The 27490-nt window shown below is 35.4% G+C and overlaps 1 protein-coding gene across 3 annotated transcripts in view; it reads left to right on the forward strand.

The window, feature by feature from the left end:
* The window catches only part of LOC149784984 (sodium- and chloride-dependent glycine transporter 1-like), a 192005-nt gene extending 167431 nt beyond the window's left edge, over positions 1-24574 (forward strand). For all 3 annotated transcript variants that reach the window (XM_089978659.1, XM_089978661.1, XM_089978662.1), the window contains exons 14-16: positions 638-744; positions 2457-2630; positions 9178-24574. In XM_089978659.1, the coding sequence (XP_089834785.1) occupies positions 638-744; positions 2457-2630; positions 9178-9309 (413 nt within the window). In that variant the 3' untranslated portion in view covers positions 9310-24574. The remainder of the gene's footprint in view (positions 1-637; positions 745-2456; positions 2631-9177) is intronic.
* The last annotated feature ends 2916 nt before the right edge of the window (positions 24575-27490 follow it).

Consider the following 27490-nt stretch of genomic DNA (forward strand, 5'->3'; position numbering starts at 1 on the left):
CTTCCCTTTCCCAATTCTGCTGCCTTCACACAAAACAAAAGTTGTTTGATGGAAATTTGGGCATTTTCTTCTCTGATGGAAATTTGGGCATTTTCTACTCTGATGGAAATTTGGGCATTTTCTACCCCTCTGCTACTGCCCCAGATTTCATGGCCAGCTGCTAGGCAGATGTCATGATGTCAGATGAAAGATCTTAGGCACATAGGGCATCTTAATTTTCAATGAGGCTTTTTCGAGATCCAACACTAGCTAGAACTTGAAATTTTTATAGTGTTTGAGGAAACTTGCTAATGATCCATCTGGACATGCAACTGAATGTAGCTTTGTTACCATGCAATACACCACTCATCTTGTAACTTTGTTGTAATTTCCAAAGCTAGCTGGCATATTAAGTACAGAATCAGTGACTGCATGGCATGTACCACAAACAAGATGCTAAATCTGATCCACATTTATTTTAACAAACAGAATTTGGGGAAGAAAACAAATTTAAAAATTAACATACCTACCTAACCAGTCAGTCTATAAAGGCAAACCAATAATTTTTTAATTTAGGATTCACTTCTGCACACTGCTTAGGATTGTACAATAATACAGCTGGAAATTTAATTGCCACTTTTCCTTTATTTTTCTTTAGGTGCAGACCGATACATGCAGGATGTGGAGCTGATGATTGGACCCATGGGAAGGTGGAAGACATTCTTCTCTCTCTTCTGGAAATTTTTGTCTCCATTTACTTTACTTGTAAGTTGTATCTTCTGGAAATATCAGTACCAAACTTTATAAGTGGCTTGCATTTGGGGCAAGGAAGAAATCAATCAATACCAGGATCTAAAGGTCAATCAACAAGGTCACAGTTGCTGACAGAAACCTTTTTCCAAACAGTTACTTTTATACTTGGCATCCTGACCAAACTTTTAAAATGGCTTGCTTCTGAGATAAGAAAGACACTTGTGGTCTAAATGTAAAGGTTATTTTCAATATCTTGTTCTTTATCACCAACTTCGACCAAACTTTATGAATTTTCGTTTGAGACAAGGAAAACACCTGTTCATTTGGGAGTCAAAAGTACAATTGTCAGAGTCACAAAGACAAAAAGAAAAATGATTTTACCATAACCAGATTTTATGGATGTCTTGAATTTGAGACTTGAAAGACACTTATTGATAAGGCATAGTGTGCCATTTTGTTTTGCTAGGCAAAATTGCTTTGATACATTGATATGATGCATGGGTTAAACAGATATATCTGTTGGTAACCATGTATCCAACCAATGAAAGAAGGTTTTTACATAAAATTGGTATAATATGATTTACCACATGGTGGACATATAATGGACTGTTTATGGTATTTTTGTTCATATTTTTCCAAATGATACAAACCTGTTATTCAATATAGCCACAATGCCAAAAATAGAATTTTTAAAAAATAACATCTTCATATAAACTGCTGATAAAAAGAAATTGACCAAATGTTGCAGACCCATGCTCTGGTAAGTTGTTGTTGGTTTTAATGCCAGTTTTGATGGACAAATAGCAGAAGGCTTGTGTACACTTATTTGTCCATGTATTTTTATATTTGATGAACAAATAGTAGAAGGCCTGTGTACACTTATCTTTTATGTATTTTTATTTGATACACAAATAACAGAAGATCTGTGTACACTTTTTCCCCCATGTATTTGTATATTTGATACACAAATAACAGAAGATCTGTGTACACTTTTTCCCTGTGTATTCCTATATTTGATACACAAATAACAGAAAATCTGTGTACACTTTTTCCCCCATGTATTTGTATATTTTATACACAAATAACAGAAGATCTGTGTACACTTTTTTCCAATATTATGTGTATTTGATACACAAATAACAAGATCTGCGTAAACTTTCTTCCGCATGTATTTGTATATTTCATACACAAATAACGGAAGATCTGTGTACACATGCTTATTTTCATATTGGTGTTTATTGTTTATTATGCTGATTTTACACTATATGATAACATTTTAATGCCCCACATTGCAGTGGGGACATTTTTGATGTGTTCCATTTTATCCATACGTCTTTCATCTTCATGTCTAAGATAGTTGCTGATTACACAAGAACTATTGCGGGCATATCCTCCAGGCGGCAGATCTGATAGCAATTTTTAAATGTGCCATATGATGTAAATTTAATCGGATAAAACCAGGTTGAAGGACAAATGGCCAGTGGGTCATAAGTTGCACATGCCTGATGTATAGAATCAAAAAATCTATTTTACACACATTATTATAGTATATATGAAGATTACGTGTTTTATACAAATATTTGTGGTAGATATATGTAGATTACATGTTTTATACAAATATTTATGGTTTATATGTAGATTACATGTTTACGCAAATATTTAAGGTATATATGTCGACTGCCTAATTTGATTTTCCTATTTCTGATAAATTTTCTTCCCTGCAGGCTGTATTGGTGTTCAACCTCATTCAGTACAGACCACTGAGATATGAGAATTATGTCTACCCAGGATGGGCAAATGCAATTGGGTGGATCCTATCCCTCTTTCCCATTGTATTCATAAGTTCCATAAGTTTCATGAGGATAGCCAAAGCTCCAAAGGACATGTCATTTATACAGGTAAGTTCATAGCCGCATGGTCAAATTCTATTCAGTGAGTTTTTTAAAAATTTATTTTTGCACTTACTACATTAACTTCTGATTTTCACAAACTTGATCCTTTCTGGTTGGAGAGGTAATATTGTCAAGATATTAGAGTCCATCTTGGCGATGACTTGCGATGTTCATATTCACTTTACAAGCTTTTGTACGATTCAGATTTCTTCTTGCAAGGAAATTTTTATTATTTACAGTTTTGATCTAGTAACACATGTAATGGATATGAATAAAATGAAGGAAAAAAAATATTTTAGAAAGATGGTCATAATTTTAACTGCATTAAGTCTATGACCATCTGACCCAGTGGAGTTGAAAGACTTAATGCAATTAAAATCAAGACCATCCAACCCAGTGGAAGAATCCCGAGAGAAGTTGAAAGGGCTGCCCTTTAGCTCTTAACTATTGACACAGGACATTCTCTTTCCTTGTAAAGCAACTGCATTTAAAGGGGCACAGCTAGGATCAATGCATTTCCAACTGTACCAATTGCAGAATATTCTAACTCTGCATCATAAACCCTGGAGCAGACTGCATCCTAGACTAGATGTTGGTAGTTGGCAACCTTGCTGCTTAACTTGAGAAAAGCATGAACGTGGAGAATCTACAGGCTGTTGTGGAATCTGGTCTCCTTGTGAGAGCTGGTTCCACTTCCGTTGTAACCTCATGAGCTCATTTGCCAACAGATCAAGTGTGGCGTTAACCACAGCCGATTGTGGTCAGAAGGTGGACACCTGGATTAGCTGAAAAATGGAGATATTAATTTGGTGGAACACCTGTGAATTATTTTAAAAGGTGAGAAGGCATCTGCATACAGACAGTTCCACTTTAGACTGAAAGTGTCCACTACCCAGGCACTCAGTTCTGGTACTGGAACATAAAAAAGGAGCTTGCTTTAACTCGGTTCACTCACTAGCTTCCCCTAATCTCGCGAGCTGTCATGCAATTTACATCGAGCTCATCAAGATGTCCAGATGTTTAGCGTCAGTGCTTGTTGCACTAGAAAGTGATCACCAGATTAAAATGACTTGGACAAAGAATCATTAGCGAAGAAAATGAAAGAAGCAGAACACAAAAGAGTAACTGTGGATCTAACTTTAACGAAAATGGAGAAAATTATTCCCTTGACTAGAATACAGCACATCCATTAGGATTACCGGTGTGACTTCTGATCTCATTATTGCAAAGACTGCAAAAGTGAATAATCCTTTTATGACAGGGTTTAAGAATTTTAACAAATCTTCCCCTGTTCGCTACAAGACATCTAGAGAACACATTATCAACCAAGACATTCTTCCACAACAAAGAAATCAGTAAATTTGCTGAGATATATGCGTTATTTGGATTACAAAGTCAGGGGGTCATTGCAGATTTTGTTGGTTTCTAAATTGCTGCAATAAAAGAAAGATCTTAAAGTTCAAGTGTAACTTCTTACAAGATTAATCATTAGCCTTTTTGATTTTTGGATAAATATATTCTAGGATGAAGTACAATGAAACCATTGATAGTACACATTTTATGACAGGCAGTAAAAAAACTGCCATTTGGTTAAAAAGAATTAATTGGTTTTTTGTATTGGCTTATATGTAATGTGTTTGGTCTATAATATTGCTACAAAAGGATTATAAGGAGATTGTTAAAAGTATGACTTTAAACTAAAAGAAAAATGAAGTAATAAAATTATTCTTTGAATGGATAATGCATTTGTTTGTTAATTGTGCATGTTGGTTTGTTTGTATATTGAGAGAGAGAGAGAATGTTGTGCAAGTTGCAATATCCTATTTCAAGCTGAAAAAGTACAGGTGAGATGGAAATTTGTCAGTACATTTTTAACAACCAGATTTTTTAATTGACCTCCAGTTTTGACACCAAGGTTGTTTTTTATACCCCTGGGGGTTACACTGCCTTTCTTTTTCGAGAATTAAAGCCCATGAAATTTTGCCCATTACTACTTCTTGATTCACACCTCTTAAGATGATATGAGAGCTGCCTTCTTGAGATCTTGCACAACCTTCTCTTCTTTTGCTTTCGATCTTTGGTGCACCAGACTGAAGGCATTATTTTATGTGTTGTATGGTGATGGAAGATTGTGGTCCAACCTTCTACCAGCCTACTGTAATTAGTTGGGTTTTTTTAAACAGTTTTGTTAAGGCCATTAGTCTCTCTTCTAGTGGGTAAATTGAGCTATGCAGTAGTAGAAGGTAATTTATTACTGCCATTGAAATCGGTGTTGGGAAGTAAAACTAATTTTAATTATGCAATATTCCCTGCTACTTTTGTTGAGATTATGTCCTCCCACTTTCTCTGATGTTCCGGTACTCTCGGTCCAAGTCAAAAAAGGAAGGTATTTTGTATATTGACTGTGACTAAGGAGTCAGACTGGGATCCTGTTCGGATAATAATTAACAAGAAGAAATAATTAGCTTGAATGGTTACTAGAGTTCCCTGAAAAGGAAAGCAATGCATTCATAAAATGCAAGTATTACATAATTAAAATGACCTATTCGTCCCCCAAAAACTATGTTTTAATGTTTCTGTAATTCAAATAGAGAGAAAATTGTACATAGTGACTTGCAGAGATGCAACAGTTTCTAGAGATCTTCAGATTTTCAAGTTTTGCTTTTGGTTTCATTAATAAAAGCACTAATTTACTGTGCATGATTGATGTATGTGGCACAGAACTGCTTCGCAGTGCTTACATGGTAAAACCTCTAAACTTATGCCCATCTCAGAAAATTATATATGATGGAACTGACAGATAAGGTACTTTGAAGTTTAAAGATTTAGTTAATTAATTGACATGGAATGCAAATATAATTCAGCATTGAAAGAAATTTTTGGTTTAACAAATTTCTAAGTTATAAAGGTTTATAAGAAACACATCCACTGTACTGTGAACAACAGCTGACATGAATTGATTTACTTTAACCCAGTTTTGTCACCTAGAAAACAAGAACAATGCACATTTTATGGTATAGTTCATGTAAATTTATGTATTGCTAAAATTATATAAATATATGGGTCTTTTTTACTTCCACTGGTCATAGACCAGAAGAACTTAATGGGATGATCTATTATCCAAATCGTCATCCACAAGTTTGTTGTTGCTATGCCTCCTTAATTATTTGGAAGATTGCCATGAAACCTTGCATGCATATGCATTCATCCAATGATATAATTGGTCCTAAATGAAAATGCTGTTAGGACATCCTTTTATCTCTGAACAGAAAGTCATGTCAGCAAGGGTTTTCTCCATATGATGTCTAGTTTGGCCTCAAAGTCATGTCAGCAAGGGTTTTCTCTGTATGATGTCTAGCTTGTCCTCAAAGTCATGTCAGCAAGGGTTTTCTCATATGATGTCTAGCTTGGCCTCAAAGTCATGTCAGCAAGGGTTTTCTCCATATGATGTCTAGTTTGTCATGTCAGCAAGGGTTTTCTCCATATGATGTCTAGTTTGTCCTCAAAGTCACGTCAGCAAGGCTTTTCTCCATATGATGTCTAGTTTGGCCTCTAAGTCATGTCAGCAAGGGTTTTCTCCATATGATGTCTAGTTTGTCCTCAAAGTCATGTCAGCAAGGGTTTTCTCCATATGATGTCTAGTTTGGCCTCAAAGTCATGTCAGCAAGGGTTTTCTCATATGATGTCTAGCTTGGCCTCAAAGTCATGTCAGCAAGGGTTTTCTCCATATGATGTCTAGTTTGTCATGTCAGCAAGGGTTTTCTCCATATGATGTCTAGTTTGTCCTCAAAGTCACGTCAGCAAGGCTTTTCTCCATATGATGTCTAGTTTGGCCTCTAAGTCATGTCAGCAAGGGTTTTCTCCATATGATGTCTAGTTTGTCCTCAAAGTCATGTCAGCAAGGGTTTTCTCCATATGATGTCTAGTTTGGCCTCAAAGTCATGTCAGCAAGGGTTTTCTCATATGATGTCTAGCTTGGCCTCAAAGTCATGTCAGCAAGGGTTTTCTCCATATGATGTCTAGTTTGTCATGTCAGCAAGGGTTTTCTCCATATGATGTCTAGTTTGTCCTCAAAGTCATGTCAGCAAGGGTTTTCTCCATATGATGTCTAGTTTGGCCTCAAAGTCATGTCAGCAAGGGTTTTCTCATATGATGTCTAGCTTGGCCTCAAAGTCATGTCAGCAAGGGTTTTCTCCATATGATGTCTAGTTTGTCATGTCAGCAAGGGTTTTCTCCATATGATGTCTAGTTTGTCCTCAAAGTCACGTCAGCAAGGGTTTTCTCCATATGATGTCTAGTTTGGCCTCTAAGTCATGTCAGCAAGGGTTTTCTCCATATGATGTCTAGTTTGTCCTCAAAGTCGTGTCAGCAAGGGTTTTCTCCATATGATGTCTAGTTTGGCCTCAAAGTCATGTCAGCAAGGGTTTTCTCCATATGATGTCTAGTTTGGGCTTAAAGTCATGCCAGCAAGGGTTTTCTTCATATGATGTCTAGTTTGGCCTCAGTCATGTCAGCAAGGGTTTTCTCCGTATGATGTCTAGTTTGGCCTCAAAGTCATGTCAGCAAGGGTTTTCTCCATATGATGTCTAGTTTGGCCTCAAAAAAAGTCATGTCAGCAAGGGTTTTCTCCATATGATGTCTAGTTTGGCCTCAAAAAAAGTCATGTCAGCAAGGGTTTTCTCTGTATGATGTCTAGCTTGTCCTCAAAGTCATGTCAGCAAGGGTTTTCTCATATGATGTCTAGCTTGGCCTCAAAGTCATGTCAGCAAGGGTTTTCTCCATATGATGTCTAGTTTGTCATGTCAGCAAGGGTTTTCTCCATATGATGTCTAGTTTGTCCTCAAAGTCACGTCAGCAAGGCTTTTCTCCATATGATGTCTAGTTTGGCCTCTAAGTCATGTCAGCAAGGGTTTTCTCCATATGATGTCTAGTTTGTCCTCAAAGTCATGTCAGCAAGGGTTTTCTCCATATGATGTCTAGTTTGGCCTCAAAGTCATGTCAGCAAGGGTTTTCTCCATATGGTGTCTAGTTTGGGCTTAAAGTCATGCCAGCAAGGGTTTTCTTCATATGATGTCTAGTTTGGCCTCAGTCATGTCAGCAAGGGTTTTCTCCGTATGATGTCTAGTTTGGCCTCAAAGTCATGTCAGCAAGGGTTTTCTCCATATGATGTCTAGTTTGGCCTCAAAGTCATGTCAGCAAGGGTTTTCTCCATATGATGTCTAGTTTGGCCTCAAAAAAAGTCATGTCAGCAAGGGATTTACCTCCATATGATGTCTAGTTTGGCCTCAAAGAAAATGTTGCTCCATCAGGCCTCTAATATGGCTGAGAATGCATCCATTTCGAAAATCATGTTATATCTAGCCCTCCTGAACAAAAAGTCATATCAGCTTTGAGTTTTCACCAAATGGCATTTTATGATGTCTAGTTGGTCCTAATCAAAAATGCTGCCAATCTTTTCATCCAATATTGCTATCATGGCTGCCATCTTGAAAATCTTGTTAACCTAAAATCCTATCAAAATGTGGTTTTTCACTGGAACGTTTCTTGTGTCTTATTGAGAATAGTTCCAATCTGACATTGAATGGGGCCATCACATATTGACATGGGGTTTTCACCAAAAGACTTATTGTGATACCTAGTTGTACCTAAATGAAAAAATATACAGCTACCAGCGCTGCTGTCTTGAAAATCTTAATGGTACTGTTCCTGGCCTAGTTGTAAGAGCATCTGCCTCAGATGCAGAATGTCACAGGATAGAACCCCGATCAATTGATACCAAATTCTTATAAAAATGTTACTAATAGCTGCTTTGCTAGGTGCTCAGCATTAAGAAGTTAGTGTTAGGACTGGTTGGCCTGGTGTCAGGATAATGTGATTGGGTAGGACATGATGCTATATGTCTACAGCATGATGTGTTAGACATCACTATCAACTACCACATTGCAGACATTGAAGCAATATGTCTGAAAAATTGTTACAGCTTTGTTAAAAATCCAAATTTCACACACGCACACAATATTCCTGAACAGAAAGTTTTATCTACATGGGAACTTGAAATGATAGATGCTTCTAAATTAAATCATTAAGTTAAAATGATGTAACCTCCAGCATGGTGGTCTTTTTGAAAGTGTTGTTATTGCTACACTTCCTAGATGGATGGTCATATCAACATTGGGGTTTAGTTGGCCTTAGATGAAATAGTGCTGATCTGACATTTAATATGTCCACCATAGTATCTAGATTACAATTCTTGTTACTGCTACTATTGCTATTCCTGAATGAATGTTCATATTAAGTTTTCACTGAAAGACTTTTAATGATGTCAGTTGGTCTAAATAAAATTGGTACTGATCTTAGATCTAAGCTGTAACATTAGCTAGTTCGAAAATCTTATTATTCCTCAATAATATCAGATACGGTTTCATTACTTGGCATTTAAAAAGAAGAAATTGTCATAATATGGAATTCCTAGAGTATAACTCCCTTCAGAGGACAATTATTTTACTTTTATTTTAAAAATAGGACTTAACAGTGAATGTGTTGTTTCTTTCAGAGAGTTAAACATCTTTTGAAACCAACCCCAGAATGGAGGCCTGCACACAAGATTCCTAAGGAAGATCTCACAGAACTCGAGGGTGGAAAAGAAGAAAGGACAATATCAAATCCCAATTTCACCACTGTGTAATAGATCAATGGAATAAACAACAGGAAATGAATTAAACATCGAATTGGAATATTCATAAAACTAGACATCATTTCAAATTACATTTCAGGTTGCCAACAATTTACTTACCAAGGTCAAGGGTTGATTTAATTTTTTTTAAATTTTGGTGTGGTTTAATGTCTTACTTAAGGAAGCACAGCTTTTATTCAAGTGTGTGTGTGTGTGTATTTATTTATTTATTCTGCCATCACTTTTTGTAAGACACGATATTTACGTAAAGAACTGAGATAAGCCCCTTAATCATTGCTGTTTTTTCATCTGCAAAGCATAGGCAACACACGTGGATAACTTTTCTGGTGCTGTTTGCATTTACTTAGTTTCTCTGGCATTGTTGTATGTAAAGTCAATACTACTCACCATGGACAAAAGTATGTCACAGAGATCTACCTTTCACATGCCATTGATGGCATTAAGCTTTCTTTGACAGTTGTTTGACAGTTGTTTTTATATTTATGAAATTTGGAGCAAAATAGATGACTGACCTATTTTCTATCCTATATTGATTATGATAGGTTTTTAGCTCACCTGGACAGGTCATCGATCAACATTTTCGATCAGGTTTTGATCAAACTTGGAATGTATGATCATGTCATGATCTTGCACAAGTTCAGTAGTGAGCAAGATGTACATGTATTAATAAGATTATCTTGAATCTCATTGGTTGAGCTTGTTACTTAAATGGAGCTTGTATTACTGATCTGATTTTGATCAAACTTGGAATGTATACATGTGTTACACCTCTCCCTCGATAACTCATGCACAACGGGGTCCACAAACATAGACCACGCTATAAACGAGGTGCGAGTTACCGAGGGACCTTCAAAAATTGGGGAAAAAATCGCTTTGACATCGAGACCACAATGGTTCATACCTGTGAAATCAAGCTCGATATTTTACGAAGTATTCATTTCGCTTGGCTGCCTTGTTATCTTTGATCACAGTTATGAAAGAGCTGGTTAATTTAAGGTAGTTTCTGTTACATACACAATAACGTTTATTACAGTATTCGATTGATCAAATGAAGTGAGTTCACCCGACATACGACCGCAAGATTTGAAGTTAGTCTGATTTTTGTGCCTTTTAACTTTTCTTTTATTCCACCTCCTTTTTTTTAATTCAAAAGACATAATTAACGTGATAATACAAAGGAGGCCAGCTTTTAATTAGTGCAACAATACAACAAATACTTCCGCAATTCAGTTATTCAAAACACAGTCGGCACTTAATCAGTTTCTCAGAGAAACGCTTGCGTACATAGCTGTTACGGTAGATTGATGCAATTTACGTTTAATTACAAGATGACATTGCATTTATGACAATTACACTTAAAAGGAACTAAAAGATGGAACTAGAACACAAATTTCAATTGATAAAAAAGTTATTTAATTTGTATTTATTAAAGTACTGCCTCCATTTGGCGTGACATTTTCATTGATCGAAATTTCCTTACATATCGTTAATTGCGGGGTACTAGGAATGTTGTTTGGAAAGAAAATGTAAAAAATTGTATGAGCTATTTTTAAATTTGATATTTCAATGTGTTGATTAAAATTTCCAGGTCCTATCTACCTTTTCAACAATAAAACAAGCGATACATAAAAGTTTCCGTTACCAATTTTGATCACGATTTTCTTCAAGTTCAACAAATAGGGATAAATTTTGGGGGTATTTTAGGGGTTTAAAAAATGGGATCCATGCCTGACACCGCGTTATAAGCGGGTTCGCGAGTTATCGAGGGAGTGGTGTATTAAGATCTCGAACAAGTTTTTCAAATGAGCTAAATGCGTGATGAGATAATCTTGAATCCGATTGGCTGAGCTTATTGACATTCTGGAAGTTGGATTTTGAATCCGCTTTTTAAGAAAACTATGCTTTGGACTTGTATGATTAAAATCAAGATTTCAATAAAGAACTAAGTCTTCACACAAGATTTCAATAAAGAGCTAAGTCACAGTATTGAAGTGATATTGCATCTGATTGGCTGAATTTGTTGCCACTCTAGAGACCATATTTTTGATCCAGTGCTGAGTAAACTTGATTGATTGACCTAAAATCGTCATGCTAACAAGTTTTATTATGTAGAAGAAATGTTATTTGGAATTTAACGAATTTGGTGAAATGAGAAATATTGCTCAAATTGCATGCCATATAAACATTTTTTTATAGTTTTTAGCATATTTAAAATACCTGTAATACCTGTTCTCTATTACTCTTTAAATTATAAGCAAAGTTGAGGAAATGATGCATAATATAGACTATCGAGAATCACAGGTTAGAGGCCCTCCTGTTGCAAAATTATGAGAACCAGTACAACAGAATGACATCTCACCTCTGTCTACGTGGGTTCGAGTCGCAGATTCGGCCTATGTTGGTATGTGAAAAAGCTTGCCAGTAGCTTCTCGTGGGTCGGTGGTTCTTTCCTGGGGTTTCCCGGGTTCTTGCTCCAGCATTAATACTGGCCGCCATGTATAGCCTATCTTGTGCTGAAAAATGGCGTTAAACCCTACAACAACAACAACAGAATGAAGTTTAGACTGTAAAATGTATAAATTTCAACAAAACAGTTCATAGAAATTAGCAAAATAATACACATTAGGGATTAAAATGACTATTTGCATTTTATACCTGAAGAAAAAGGTATGAAAATCAAATATTGTCAATGAAAATGTACATTTACAGGCTAGCTTAAACTGTGCAGTATGGATCTGTAATGATGCAGGCTGGATGTTTTGAATTGAGAAGTATGAGTTTGAATTCATGCAGTTTTGTGATCATGGATCATGATAAATGTGTTGTCACAGATCTTGTTAGAGAAGTCCATTAAAAAAGTTGAAATTATTTTATTTTAAAGACCAATTAAGAAATTGGTACGAATGAGGAATTTATACAGCTTTTGTTTTGATGTAAATGACTTCTTTACAAAAGTTATGTAAGTTAAAAGTTTTTAAAAAAAATGTAAAGTGGAAAATTAATTTCTCTACATTAACTCAGGGGATTATAAAATTTTTACTGTAAAATAGAACAAACATTTTGTGAACAGAACATTTTATTGAATTCAAGAGGCAAATTACTTTTTGGCAAAAAAAATTTGTGATAAAAATGTATGTATGATATAAACTGCAAAGTCTAATGAATATGTTTGTAATAGGTGTTACATGCTTGTAGCAACCATTTCATTTGTACGGTGTTTTATAAAGGATATTATATCAACAAGTGGACATATTGGTTTATTGATGTTACATTAAGATGTTGTATTTTTTTTTTGTCTCAAGGTTTTTGTGAACTGCCTTCATTGTTGGCATTGATTCTTGTTATGCAGGGTTTGGTAATCCATTATGTTTATCTTTAGCAACCACGCTTCATTTCATGTACATAGCATAGTAAGCAAGGAAACTGGTAGAATAATACTATCACACAACATTTTACATTTTTTAATTTGCTAAATGTTTATGCTGCTTATGTGCTTCAAGTAGATTTAATGATGCTAATATGTTGTGATTTACAGTGTTTCAAGAAAATAAGAGTTTTTCTAGGTGTATGGTCACATCTAGGTGTACTGTTGGACATTTGCCTGCTGTTGGTTTTAAAATACAAAGTGTATAATTGATGATGATGCGAGTCTAGGTTAGGTTAAGTTAAAGCCTCCTTGAGTGCCAAATGGCACATATCATATTTACTCACTTGTAAGTCAAGTCAAACTGCAAACAAGATCCTTATCTGCCACAGGATAATGTACCTGCAGATCAGGGTCTATACTGTATGTTCTACTGATTACTCCTAACAAACTGCACAGGTCCAGATTGCCGGCAGATCTGGGTCTGTGAAGTTTGCAGTCGGGCTTGACCTATATGCAAGTGTAGATGCCATTGTTAATGCCTGTTCTGTTCTTTGGCATGGGAAGACTAAGGGGGGCAGACCTCATTCGGGATGGATTACAAATTCACCATAGGTCAATCACCATCTAGCATATGGTAGTATCCATGTGTTATTGAAGCAGCTGAGTGATGTATAGAGGTCAGGTTCCTTGATCAAGGCCATATGGCAGTGACGAGAGCTTTATTTAGTATTGGGTAGCAATACAAAGCAATACAAGAGTGGTGCAGGGTAACAAAACTATGGGGTTGCACAGGCAGACAAAAGCTTACAGTTGAAAGAGGTAACTTGATGCAAGGTACACATGCAATGCTTGTCTTACTGCAGAAAAACTTGCCAACTGAGACTTGTAAACAGAGGCATGGAGAGTCTGGAAAATGTTGAATATTGTTCACATCATGTCTGTCTGGACATTTTTATTCCACAGTATTGAATGTATATAAACTATTTTGGTGGCAGTTCTTTTTAAAAGCATGGTTTAAAAATTGGGAAGGATTGAGAACTAGGCCACCTTTAAGTAAACATTTGTCTTCCATGTTAAAAATGCCTACAAGAGGACAGGCCATTTTCAATATAACCTGTCTTCTACCCTAAAAGTGCATTACGTTATCTTAACTCATGCGGCTCAGCACAGGATTTGTACTTGACAGCTTGCCTGTTCCAAGTCCATAGTGCACTTGCTGAACAATATGCGTGGTTTTTTCATTGTTCTAAGTATGTTCATTAAGGAAGAAGTTTAAGAAAGAATCTCATATGAAATCTACTGCAAGGTTTTAGATGTAGATTTTATTTTTCCTTTTATGTTGTAAGAAGTTTGGACTCAGACCACTAATTATTTATTTACTAGTGTACCAGTCTCAACTAGTTAATACTTCCAGACAGGGTCATTGACTGTAATATCAGTTTGGAATCGAGGTGGGAAATATAGGAATCCATCAATCTGGTTAGCTCAACTAATATTCATTAGTTTAATGTGACACTTAATCAGTATTATACTCATAACCAGACAAATCAATATGCTCCAGAAGTTTTTTAAGGAGCTATTGCCCTTTATGATTTACAGCTGAATGCGGTGTATGATGAAATCCTGTGATGTAGTTTACAGTTTTTAGTGGATAGCTGTGAGACTTGGTAAATGTTATGGGTTATCATTTGATGATGCACAGACTGACAAATGACTTTTTAATTTTTGTTGAAATTATTGTCCCCTTTGTTTTGTAGTTGAATGCAGTGTATGACACTATCTTGTAGACATTTTGATATTTTTTAATGGATCACTGAAAATTGGTACGTACCCTCATCATCCAATGGAGATGCCCATATTGCCAAGTCTCTGTGATCCTATGATATGCATTAAGAGTTATTGCCCTTTTTAACTTGCAGCTGGATTAGTATACAACAGAATCTTGTCAACATACCTAGTCTCACAGATTTCATTGGACTGCAGAAAACTTACTATATATGTAATAATATTCAATTTAAAAAAACTTATCCACCTGAAGATTCACATATCAGCAACTCATTTTCTTTCCAAAGGGTGTTGCCTTTTTTGACTTGCAGCTTAATGCAGCACATGACAGAATTTTCTGAAAGCAGTTAGTCTCACATTTTTGGTTGCTTGTCATGAAACTTGGTCTGTGTTATGATTGTCATTTGAAGATACGTACATCAACAAATCATGGCATTGACAGTTTGTTGTAGTAGGTTAGGTATAGCTCTTGATGGTTTTGAGCCTGTTACAGTGTGCAACCAAATCTTTTGACTGCGTCATTTCAGTTTTCAGTGGATGGCTACAAATCTTTGTACATGTTATGGTCATCATTTGAAGATGCTTATGTTCACAAATTACTCTATTCCTGCACTTTTTGTTTGAGTTGTTGCCCCTATTGTCTTGTGACTGAATGTAGTAAATGACAGAATCAGGTGAATGCAAATATTTCTGCAGTTCTTGATGGGCTGCTCTGAAAATTGATACATACTGTGAGCATCATCTGAAGTTGCACATATTGCCAGATCTTTGTAATTCCATGAATTTTGTCAGAATTTGTGCCCTTGCTGATATACAGCTGGGTGCAACATATAACAATTTTGGGAATGCAACTGCTCTTAGAGCTTTTAGTAGATTGCGTTGAGACTTCATACATCTAATGATGATCAGCTATACCAGTTATTGTATTCGTATAATTTCAGAAGATTTGTTCCCTTTTTCTTTTATGTTGTTGTTACTATAGTCTTGTCTCTGTCATGTGGGCAGGGTTAAGATGCAGGAGAAGCAGGGTTATGTGTACGTGAGCAATATTTCTCTAGTTATATTGAACTCTGAATGTCACATTGTGCATCTGTTAGCAATTTCTATTTTATGGTTACATACCTGGTTATCAGAATGTAACCAAATTTTACAGGAAGTAAATTGGCATAGAGGGCTTTTGAAGTTTGTACAACTGATCCTTATCGACCTTCAGTTATGGTCACTGCTACTAAAAAATAATTGTAGACAGTTTTACATAATCACTGAGCATTCTGGCATAAAAACCTTTACCAATGATACAAACCAAATATAGCCACTATATTTAAAAATAAATAACTTTTAAAAGATCGCTGAAACTGTCAATAGAAATGACAATTTGTACAGAAATCATCCTGGCTTATACATCTTTTACTTCTGTACAAATGGCGCCATTCTTTAGTCAGATAAGGCCATTGTTACTAAAATCAAAACTTGTCAAATCATTTACACAGCTTTATAAAAATAATAACTTCTTAACAGAAATTGACCAACATTGACAGATATCATTATGGCATAGGGACCTTTTAGTATAGTGATGTTGATGTACCAATGAAATACTAAAGAAACAATCAAAAGCATCTGAAAAATTTCAACAAGCATCCGGCTGACCCCAATTTTTTTGCAAGCTACACTCGCATTTGGCTGTTGGGCAACTCAATTAGGTGAGAGTTAAGCGGCCCTCCTGCTTAATTTTTAGAGATGGTTTTAAATGATTTGAACATTTTCATTGAGTCCATACATGTACAAAATTTCAGGTATTTCCATAACGCCCAAATTATCATGGTCTGTACTGGACCATTTAACACAAAAAGTTTTTTTTCTTTCTCAACCATTAACTTTGTTGTGTATAGAAAATAAATTAGGGGTCTGAGCCCAATAATGTGGTCTCTTTACAGCCTATATTGCAAAAATCTCATTTCAGTCAAGTGAACATGTTCAAGTACAGCTGTCAGAAATCATTTTTATTGTGATGCATCAGTTTGTACATACTGTATTTTTAATGTCAGAAATTGTTTTCCATTGAATTTCCTTTGAAGTTATATGAGCACGTTTTGTGAATGTTTTCTTTTTAAAATTTGTTTTACATGTAGATTTTGGTGTAGTTTCGATCAATGCATTTCTCTTATTTTTTTTTTTTTTCATGTATAGAGTTAAATTGATGTGTTTATAAAAAATTCCATTTGAAAGTACCAAGAAGCCTTGTAAGTAAGCAACATTATTGAACTCCAATCAGTATTAAAACTTCTGACACGAGATACAACCAACTGCATCAAAGATGTGATCATGACCAAAAGCACACATATGGTAAATTTATGTGCTGTACATTAGGATCTATTTACTCAAGTCATACATGTCAATGATTTTCCTCACTGTTTGTTTCTCAGTAAATTGAAATGACTGGAAATTTTTTAAAGCTACATTAAAAATCCTAATCACACACATACAGACATGCACACACACACACACCTTGGTAAATGACATTCTGGTCTGGTAATTGCAAGAAATTTTAACAAACAAAGCATATATTTGTTGAACCTGCCTTGGCAGGAACTCTTAGTGATCACTATAGCATTGCATATCTCTATGTTCAGATGAATCTCTATGTTAAAGTTGTTAACGTTCCTTTTTGTTTCATTACCAGTTTTATTGTACCCTCTTCAGCTCATTAATATAGCTTGGGGACAGGCTCAAAATGCAGGCCATTTCCAACTTTTTCTGGTCATCATTAATACAGAATAAACCTCTTCTGTAGATTATCACTGCCATTCCATGTATATGCTTGCAAGCTGCAACGCCTAATGTTGGTTCTTTTTCACTTAGAGCAAATGACTACATTGTAAGGCTTGTATAGCCATATATCTTAGCAGATATTATGGATGAAATTTTTTTTTGTTTTATATACTGTATTGTAAGATTTACTATATATGTGTATGTTAAGGGCCAGATTAAACTCAAGAGCAATAAAAACAGGTCAAGGTCAAATTGCATTTGTTATCATGCCCCTGCCAGTTTTACAGTTGCCTGCCATAAATACCCGCTTATAAGTAGAGTCCAAATGCAAACAGCATAGTCCCTGGTCTGCCATTGCTCTGGCAGATCAGGGTCTGTGTATTTTCTACTGGTTACTCTTTACAAATGGTAAAAACCCAGATCTGCCCGTGTATTATGCAGTGGCAGAGCTAGGTGTACAGTTTTTGCAACTGGACTTGAGTTGTAAGCTTATGTGGCAATTGAAATTACACTTATAATCTGATACAAGGTGTATTAAAACCAATGATTAAATAAAGTCATACAAGAAGAGACACAACATGCAAAATAAATAAGGCTGAACAATAAATTGGTATCATATGATAGAAGATAAACAATTTATTAATGAATTAGAACGTTAGACAAATGCTAACCTGAAAATTCAGTGAGCTACAGATGAGAATATCATTCGCACTGCTGTTTCGAACGAACTATAGATTATCATGGATTATGATATAGCCTAGACCACATTGCAAGTGAAATTAAGACCTAGCCAGTTTGAAATTGGACTTTGCATGATAACTTGTAATGTGGCCTTAGCCAGTTTGAAATTAAACTAGGCATGATAATTTGTAATCTGGCCTAAGCCAGTTTGAAATTAGACTAAGCATGATAACTTGTAATCTGGCCTAAGCCAGTTTGAAATTAGACTTGGCATGACAACTTGTAATCTGACCTAAACCAGTTTGAAAATAGACTATGCATGATAACTTGTAATCTGGCCTAAGCCATTTTGAAATCAGATTTGGCGTGATAACTTGTAATCTGACCTAAGGGCTTACGGTTTGAAATTAGACTACACATGATAACTTGTAATGTGATCTAAGCCAGTTTGAAATTAGACTAGGCATGATAACTTGTAATCTGGCCTAAGCCATTTTGAAATTAGACTTGGCATGATAACTTGTAATCTGGCCTAAGCCAGTTTGAAATTGGATTTGGCATGATAACTTGTAAAATGGCCAATGCCAGTTTGAAATTGGATTGGCATGATAACTTGTAATCTGGCCTAAGCCAGTTTGAAATTAGACTTGGCATGATAACTTGTAATCTGACCTAAACCATTTTGAAATTTGACTATGCATGATAACTTGTAATTTGGCCTAAGCCAGTTTAAATATTGACTGGATTTTAATATGGCCTAAAATGTGTATAACTATGAAGTATTATTACATAATCAAGCTTTCATTGTTGGAATTTTTCAGAGTATCGATCATCATGGTTTACATCATCATTTCTGTTATTATTTCTGTTTGTATGTCCTGTGACATGTAAATATTCAGTTTCAATATTATTGCAGTGTGGAGGTAATGGGTTTGTGTATGTACAATAATGCTCTTCTAACATATTCAGTATTGGTAGCTAGTTACTCCAGGGACATTTGCATAGATTTTATGATCCTAACATACACAGAATTTGCAGTTGGAAAATATACCACACATATACTAAAGCGCAATTCACATGGGTCATGTTGGCATACTTTTTCAGCTCTAGGTGTCATTTGTGAGAATTTGATTACGCAGACTTTAAAATGGCCATTTCACTTTGTTTTGCTCCTCGTTAGTCAGTATTCCCCGGAAGATCCTTATTTACATGCCCCAAGAAATAAAATAAAATTGGTGTTAAGGCACTTTGAAATTTGTTGAAGAGGCCAGCCAAGAGCTATGAGGTTTTGTCAAGTGTAAACTGGTTTGAATGTTTCACAATGTCGTGATGAAAGTGCCATCTATTAGAACAGTTTTTAATTACCTCACCCCACCCACCCCCGTACCAGTGATGTTTAGACACAGTCCATTTTTCTTGACCCAATTAAGTACCAGTCTGCCATTGTAAATGTCCTTAGTAATCAGGAAACTTCAAGTTGACAGCTTAGGTGCTGACTATTAAACAACAGGAAGGAAAAGATGTAAAATTACATTAGTATTACATTTTAGTACAGCAATTAATGTTTTATTTAAGATTGGTAAAGGTAAGGACAATGTTGGTGTGTATGACAATGTTGGTGTCTATAACAGAAGACAAATTGGATTTGCATGATTTGGGAAATGTTTCAAAATTGAATGCATCTGAAGTTGAAAACATGTTCTGATGTGAAGGCAGACAAATATAATAAAGTTTTTTGATGGTCATGAGGTGATCATGTATGTTAACAAACATACAGGTACTTAACATGATGAAAAGCATATTGTAGTACTTAAAATAATGAAAGGCATATTGTAGTACTTAACATAATGAAAGGCATATCATAGTACTTAACATAATGAAAAGCATATTGTAGTACTTAACATAATGAAAGGCATATAGTAGTACTTAACATGATGAAAAGCATATCGTAGTACTTAACATAATGAAAAGCATATTGTAGTACTTAACATAATGAAAGGCATATTGTAGTACTTAACATAATGAAAGGCATATCGTAGTACTTAACATAATGAAAAGCATATTGTAGTACTTAACATAATGAAAGGCATATAGTAGTACTTAACATATTGAAAGATACATTGTAATACTTAACATTATGAAATACATATTGTAGTACTTAACATAATGAAAGGCATATTGTAGTACTTATCATAATGAAAGACATATTGTAATACTTAACATAATGAAAGGCATGTTGTAGTACGTAACATAATGATAAGACATGTTGTATACTTTAATTGAAATGGGTATGAATCCCATAAAGGTTAAACAATTGATGTAATTTTTTTAATACAAAAATCCTCCATCCCACAAGATATGTAGGGCATTATATTATTTGTGTTTGTTTACATCCTCAGTGATTAAAGTTGTGCTATTCTTAACAATGTAGCCATATGTGCCATTCTTAACAATGTAGCAACATGTGTGCCATTCTTAACAATGTAGCCATGTATGCTATTCTTAACAATGTAGCCATATGTGCCATTCTTAACAATGTAGCCATCTGTGCCATTCTTAACAATGTAGCAACATGTGTGCCGTTCTTAACAATGTAGCCATGTGTGCCATTCTTAACAATGTAGCCATATGTGCCATTCTTAACAATGTAGCCATATGTACCATTCTTAACAATGTAGCAACATGTGTGCCATTCTTAACAATGTAGCCATATGTGCTATTCTTAGCAGTGTAGCCATATATGCTATTCTTAACAATGTAGCCATGTGTGCCATTCTTAACAATGTAGCCATATGTGCCATTCTTAACAATGTAGCCATATGTGCCATTCTTAACAATGTAGCCATATGTGCCATTCTTACCAATGTAGCCATATGTGCCATTCTTAACAATGTAGCAGCATGTGTGCCGTTCTTAACAGTGTAGCCATATGTGCTATTCTTAACAATGTAGCCATATGTGCCATTCTTAACAATGTAGCAACATGTGTGCCGTTCTTAACAGTGTAGCCATATGTGCTATTCTTAACAATGTAGCCATATGTGCCATTCTTAACAATGTAGCCATATGTACCATTCTTAACAATGTAGCCATATGTGCCATTCTTAACAATGTAGCCATATGTACCATTCTTAACAATGTAGCCATCTGTGCCATTCTTAACAATGTAGCAACATGTGTGCCATTCTTAACAATGTAGCCATGTGTGCCATTCTTAACATTGTAGCCATATGTACCATTCTTAACAATGTAGCAACATGTGTGCCGTTCCTAACAATGTAGCTATATGTGCTATTCTTAGCAATGTAGCCATATGTGCTATTGTTAACAATGTAGCCATGTGTGCCATTCTTAACAATGTAGCCATATGTGCTATTCTTAACAATGTAGCCATATGTGCCATTCTTAACAATGTAGCCATATGTGCCATTCTTAACAATGTAGCAACATGTGTGCCGTTCTTAACAATGTAGCCATATGTGCTATTCTTAACAATGTAGCCATATGTGCCATTCTTAACAATGTAGCAACATGTGTGCCGTTCTTAACAGTGTAGCCATATGTGCTATTCTTAACAATGTAGCCATATGTGCTATTCTTAACAATGTAGCCATGTGTGCCATTCTTAACAGTGTAGCCATGTGTGCTATTCTTAACAATGTAGCCATATGTGCCATTCTTAACAATGTAGCCATATGTGCCATTCTTAACAATGTAGCAACATGTGTGCCGTTCTTAACAGTGTAGCAACATGTGTGCCGTTCTTAACAGTGTAGCCATATGTGCTATTCTTAACAATGTAGCCATATGTGCCATTCTTAACAATGTAGCAACATGTGTCCCATTCTTAACAATGTAGCCATATGTGCAATTCTTAACAATGTAGCCATATGTGCCATTCTTAACAATGTAGCCATGTGTGCCATTCTTAACAATGTAGCCATATGTGCCATTCTTAACAATGTCGCCATATGTGCCATTCTTAACAATGTAGCCATGTGTGCTATTCTTAACAATGTAGCCATGTGTGCCATTCTTAACAATGTAGCCATGTGTGCCATTCTTAACAATGTAGCCATATGTGCCATTCTTAACAATGTAGCCATATGTGCTATTCTTAACAATGTAGCCATGTGTGCCATTCTTAACAATGTAGCCATATGTGCCATTCTTAACAATGTAGCCATATGTGCCATTCTTAACAATGTAGCCATGTGTGCCATTCGTAACAATGTAGCAATATGTGTGCCATTCTTAACAATGTAGCCATATGTGCTATTCTTAACAATGTAGCCATGTGTGCCATTCTTAACAATGTAGCCATATGTGCCATTCTTAACAATGTAGCCATATGTGCTATTCTTAACAATGTAGCCATGTGTGCCATTCTTAACAATGTAGCCATATGTGCTATTCTTAACAATGTAGCCATGTGTGCCATTCTTAACAATGTAGCCATATGTGCCATTCTTAACAATGTAGCCATATGTGCCATTCTTAACAATGTAGCCATGTGTGCCATTCGTAACAATGTAGCAATATGTGTGCCATTCTTAACAATGTAGCCATATGTGCTATTCTTAACAATGTAGCCATGTGTGCCATTCTTAACAATGTAGCCATATGTGCCATTCTTAACAATGTAGCAACATGTGTGCCATTCTTAACAATGTAGCCATATGTGCTATTCTTAACAATGTAGCCATATGTGCCATTCTTAACAATGTAGCCATATGTGCCATTCTTGACATTGTATCAAAAGTTAGTTAATACAGTATTGTTTTAATACAATCCCAACACAACACAAATTTTTTATTAGTATTTTACCTGTTCATGATTTTGAGTACAATGCCTTTCCTAACTTTGACTGATTTGTATGTAGAATATGTACTACGATACTTGTATATCCATAATTCCATCATTGTAATTATAGATCTGATGACTTGTTTTATAAGTGTAATTCACTATAAAGGTAAAATATAAGGCATTAATTGCAGCATACATATTTAAATATATTTATTCAGAAGAGAGGATCTTGCAATTTTGTTACAGACCCTGAAACTAGTAATGTCTCCGGTGAAATGAAAATGGAATTCCAATGAAATGCACAATGAATGGAAATGTAATGATGAATGCAATACAAAGGAAACTGAGAATGCAGTATGCAAATAATGAATAAACTATATGAAATGCAGAGGCATTTGATGAATGGATTTGAGAATCTATTTACTTCTATTTTAGGCTGCTGCAAAATCTCCAGTCCAAAACCCATTTGAATGATAATCAGGGATCCAATATTTTGTTCTTTACACTGACAGTTTTTTAATACTTGCAAGCTATGATATTGTTTGCCATTGATCTGACAGTGCGACTGTATTTTGCTGATGTTGATGTTATATTTTTTTATTTATCATGATGTTGATCTGTTGTTTTTTTAAAATTGTAAGTATTTTTTTTTGTAAAGCCAGCTTTTAATAAGATATGAAAGCAATTATTCTTTATATACTATTGAAAACAAAAATCCCATCTGTGGTAAATGCATTCCAGATGAATTATGGGAAATGATTAAGGGGAGTAATAAATGCAAAATACGAATGCAGTTCCAAGAATAAAAATGAAAAATGATGCTATGGTTATGGAATGCAGAATGTAATAAAGAAAATCTCAAATAAAAAGCGGATTAGGTAACATTACCTGTTCCAGGATCTGTATTGTAACATTGACTCGATGGAAAATTAGACCATTTAATGTATATGCTTTTTTACAGTTTGTGTGTACCTACAAACAACATAGTCCCCAGTCTGCCAACAGATCTGAGATTATGTAGTTTGTTAGGAGGAGTCAGTAGAACAGATAACAAAGTCCCTTATTGAGTTGCATACTATGCAGTGACAGAGCACGGCTATTGCATAATATGCAGTGGCAGATCAGGACTAGTGCATACTATGCAGTGGCAGATCAGGACTAGTGCATACTATGCAGTGGCAGATCAGGGCTATTGCATACTATACAGTGGCAGATCAGGGTTATTGCATACTATGCAGTGGCAGATCAGTGTCAGTGTTGGAGTATGCTTTTTAGCAGATAAATACAGGATTAACTAAAATGCAATATTTCCTCAAAACCATGAATATTTCAAACCATTAAAATAACTTCATAGTATGTTTTATTTTTACATTTTATCTTTCTCATTATTATTATTATAATTATTATTATTTATTTTTCCAAAGACAAAAACATGACTATTTTTCATTTTTAACTAATTTTGTTAGAAGTGAAAAAAAACAAAAACAAATATGCACCTGAACAAGCTTTGTAAAGAGACGATGCTTTTACCAGGTGATTTACTGAATATTTTGAAAGTATTTTCAGACATGGTCATTTTTGACTAAACAATGCAACTGAAAGATTTACCCTTTATTTTTCCAGTATCTGTTATTTTTTACCCATAAAAGGGCTAAATGTTTTTTTTTTTCCATGGCATTGTTTGATGTATTAACTTGTTTGCATTTAACAAAGAAATACTACAATTTTGATTTCACTTTCATATGTTTATATACACAATACTGCAGAAGAAACTCACTGTAATTGTTTTCCACTATTCAGGTTATTAGTATAGCATGTGTGATTTCGAATAAAATGTTGCTGACATAATGTTTTTTTTTTTTCACAGTGCTCACAATGTTATTTCTGGTTATCAAAAGCAACAGATTGGTTATTTAATGTGCATTTCTTCATAGGCAAGAGTTTGAGTGAGTTTCCTTGTGCCAACACCTAGGTGATGGGGTTGGGGGTGCCGACTATGTACATGTTTATTAATTGTACATTCTTGGTCAAGTTTTTGTGTTTAGCTTGGGTTTTTTGTACTTATTATAAATATTTGTATGCCTGGGATCATGAAACTTTGTAAGGGGATGCATCACAAAAGTAGTTCAGTATGACCTATTCATCATGCTTGACTGATTTGGGTAAACTTGCATGTTTATTTCACAGGCTCTGGTCGTGGTATGAATCTCCCACACCCATGCAACCAAAGAAAGTCATGATGCCCTACATTTCACATTTAACTAACCTGGATTAAGTTTTTCACATTTTAGCTTTTGACCAAATACTATTTTTTGCACCCTGTGTATGTACTGTTATACCTAGATTCATGAAACATGGTGAGGCGATGCATCTGTGTATGTACTGTTATACCTAGATTCATGAAACGGGGTGAGATGATGCATCTGTGTATGTACTGTTATACCTAGATTCATGAAACATGGTGAGGCGATGCATCTGTGTATGTACTGTTATACCTAGATTCATGAAACGGGGTGAGATGATGCATCTGTGTATGTACTGTTATACCTAGATTCATGAAACAGGGTGAGGTGATACATCTGTGTATGTGCTGTTATACCTAGATTCATGAAACAAGGTGAGGTGATACATCTGTGTATGTACTGTTATACCTAGATTCATGAAACAGGGTGAGATGATGCATCTGTGTATGTACTGTTATACCTAGATTCATGAAACATGGTGAGGCGATGCATCTGTGTATGTACTGTTATACCTAGATTCATGAAACCAGGTGAGATGATGCATCTGTGTATGTGCTGTTATACCTAGATTCATGAAACAAGGTGAGGTGATGCATCTGTGTGTGTACTGTTATACCTAGATTCATGAAACAGGGTGAGATGATGCATCTGTGTGTGTACTGTTATACCTAGATTCATGAAACATGGTGAGGCGATGCATCTGTGTATGTACTGTTATACCTAGATTCATGAAACATGGTGAGATGATGCATCTGTGTATTTACTGTTATACCTAGATTCATGAAACATGGTGAGGTGATACATCTGTGTATGTACTGTTATACCTAGATTCATGAAACATGGTGAGGCGATGCATCTGTGTATGTACTGTTATACCTAGATTCATGAAACATGGTGAGATGATGCATCTGTGTATGTACTGTTATACCTAGATTCATGAAACATGGTGAGGTGATACATCTGTGTATGTACTGTTATACCTAGATTCATGAAACGGGGTGAGGTGATACATCTGTGTATGTACTGTTATACCTAGATTCATGAAACATGGTGAGGTGATACATCTGTGTATGTACTGTTATACCTAGATTCATGAAAGGATGAGGTGATACATCTGTGTATGTACTGTTATACCTAGATTCATGAAACAGGGTGAGATGATGCACCTGTATGTACTGTTATACCTAGATTCATGAAACAGGGTGAGATGATGCATCTGTGTATGTACTGTTATACCTAGATTCATGAAATAGGGTGAGATGATGCATCTGTGTATGTACTGTTATACCTAGATTCATGAAACAGGGTGAGATGATGCATCTGTGTATGTACTGTTATACCTAGATTCATGAAACAGGGTGAGATGATGCATCTGTGTATGTACTGTTATACCTAGATTCATGAAACAGGGTGAGATGATGCATCTGTGTATGTACTGTTATACCTAGATTCATGAAACAGGGTGAGATGATGCATCTGTGTATGTACTGTTATACCTAGATTCATGAAACATGGTGAGGCGATGCATCTGTGTATGTACTGTTATACCTAGATTCATGAAACATGGTGAGGCGATGCATCTGTGTATGCACTGTTATACCTAGATTCATGAAACAGGGTGAGATGATGCATCTGTGTATGTACTGTTATACCTAGATTCATGAAACATGGTGAGGTGATGCATCTGTGTATGTACTGTTATACCTAGATTCATGAAACAGGGTGAGGCGATGCATCTGTGTATGTACTGTTATACCTAGATTCATGAAACAGGGTGAGGCGATGCATCTGTGTATGTACTGTTATACCTAGATTCATGAAACAGGGTGAGGTGATACATCTGTGTATGTACTGTTATACCTAGATTCATGAAACATGGTGAGGTGATACATCTGTGTATGTACTGTTATACCTAGATTCATGAAAGGATGAGGTGATACATCTGTGTATGTACTGTTATACCTAGATTCATGAAACAGGGTGAGGTGATACATCTGTGTATGTACTGTTATACCTAGATTCATGAAACATGGTGAGATGATGCATCTGTGTATGTACTGTTATACCTAGATTCATGAAACAGGGTAAGGTGATACATCTGTGTATGTACTGTTATACCTAGATTCATGAAACAGGGTAAGGTGATGCATCTGTGTATGTACTGTTATACCTAGATTCATGAAACAGGGTGAGATGATACATCTGTGTATGTACTGTTATACCTAGATTCATGAAACATGGTGAGATGATACATCTGTGTATGTACTGTTATACCTAGATTCATGAAACATGGTGAGATGATACATCTGTGTATGTACTGTTATACCTAGATTCATGAAACAGGGTGAGGTGATACATCTGTGTATGTACTGTTATACCTAGATTCATGAAACCAGGTGAGGTGATACATCTTGATGAGCACTGCACTCTCATTACAAAAGTTAGTTACTTTGACGCATATTTCATGCTACAACAAGTTTGGGTAAATATTTGTAGCTCTGGTGGTTCTTTCTGGGGTTTT

The sequence above is a fragment of the Sinohyriopsis cumingii genome, chromosome 13, assembly GCF_028554795.1.
Source record: "Sinohyriopsis cumingii isolate HCF-2022 chromosome 13, ASM2855479v2, whole genome shotgun sequence".
NCBI lineage: Eukaryota > Metazoa > Mollusca > Bivalvia > Unionida > Unionidae > Sinohyriopsis > Sinohyriopsis cumingii.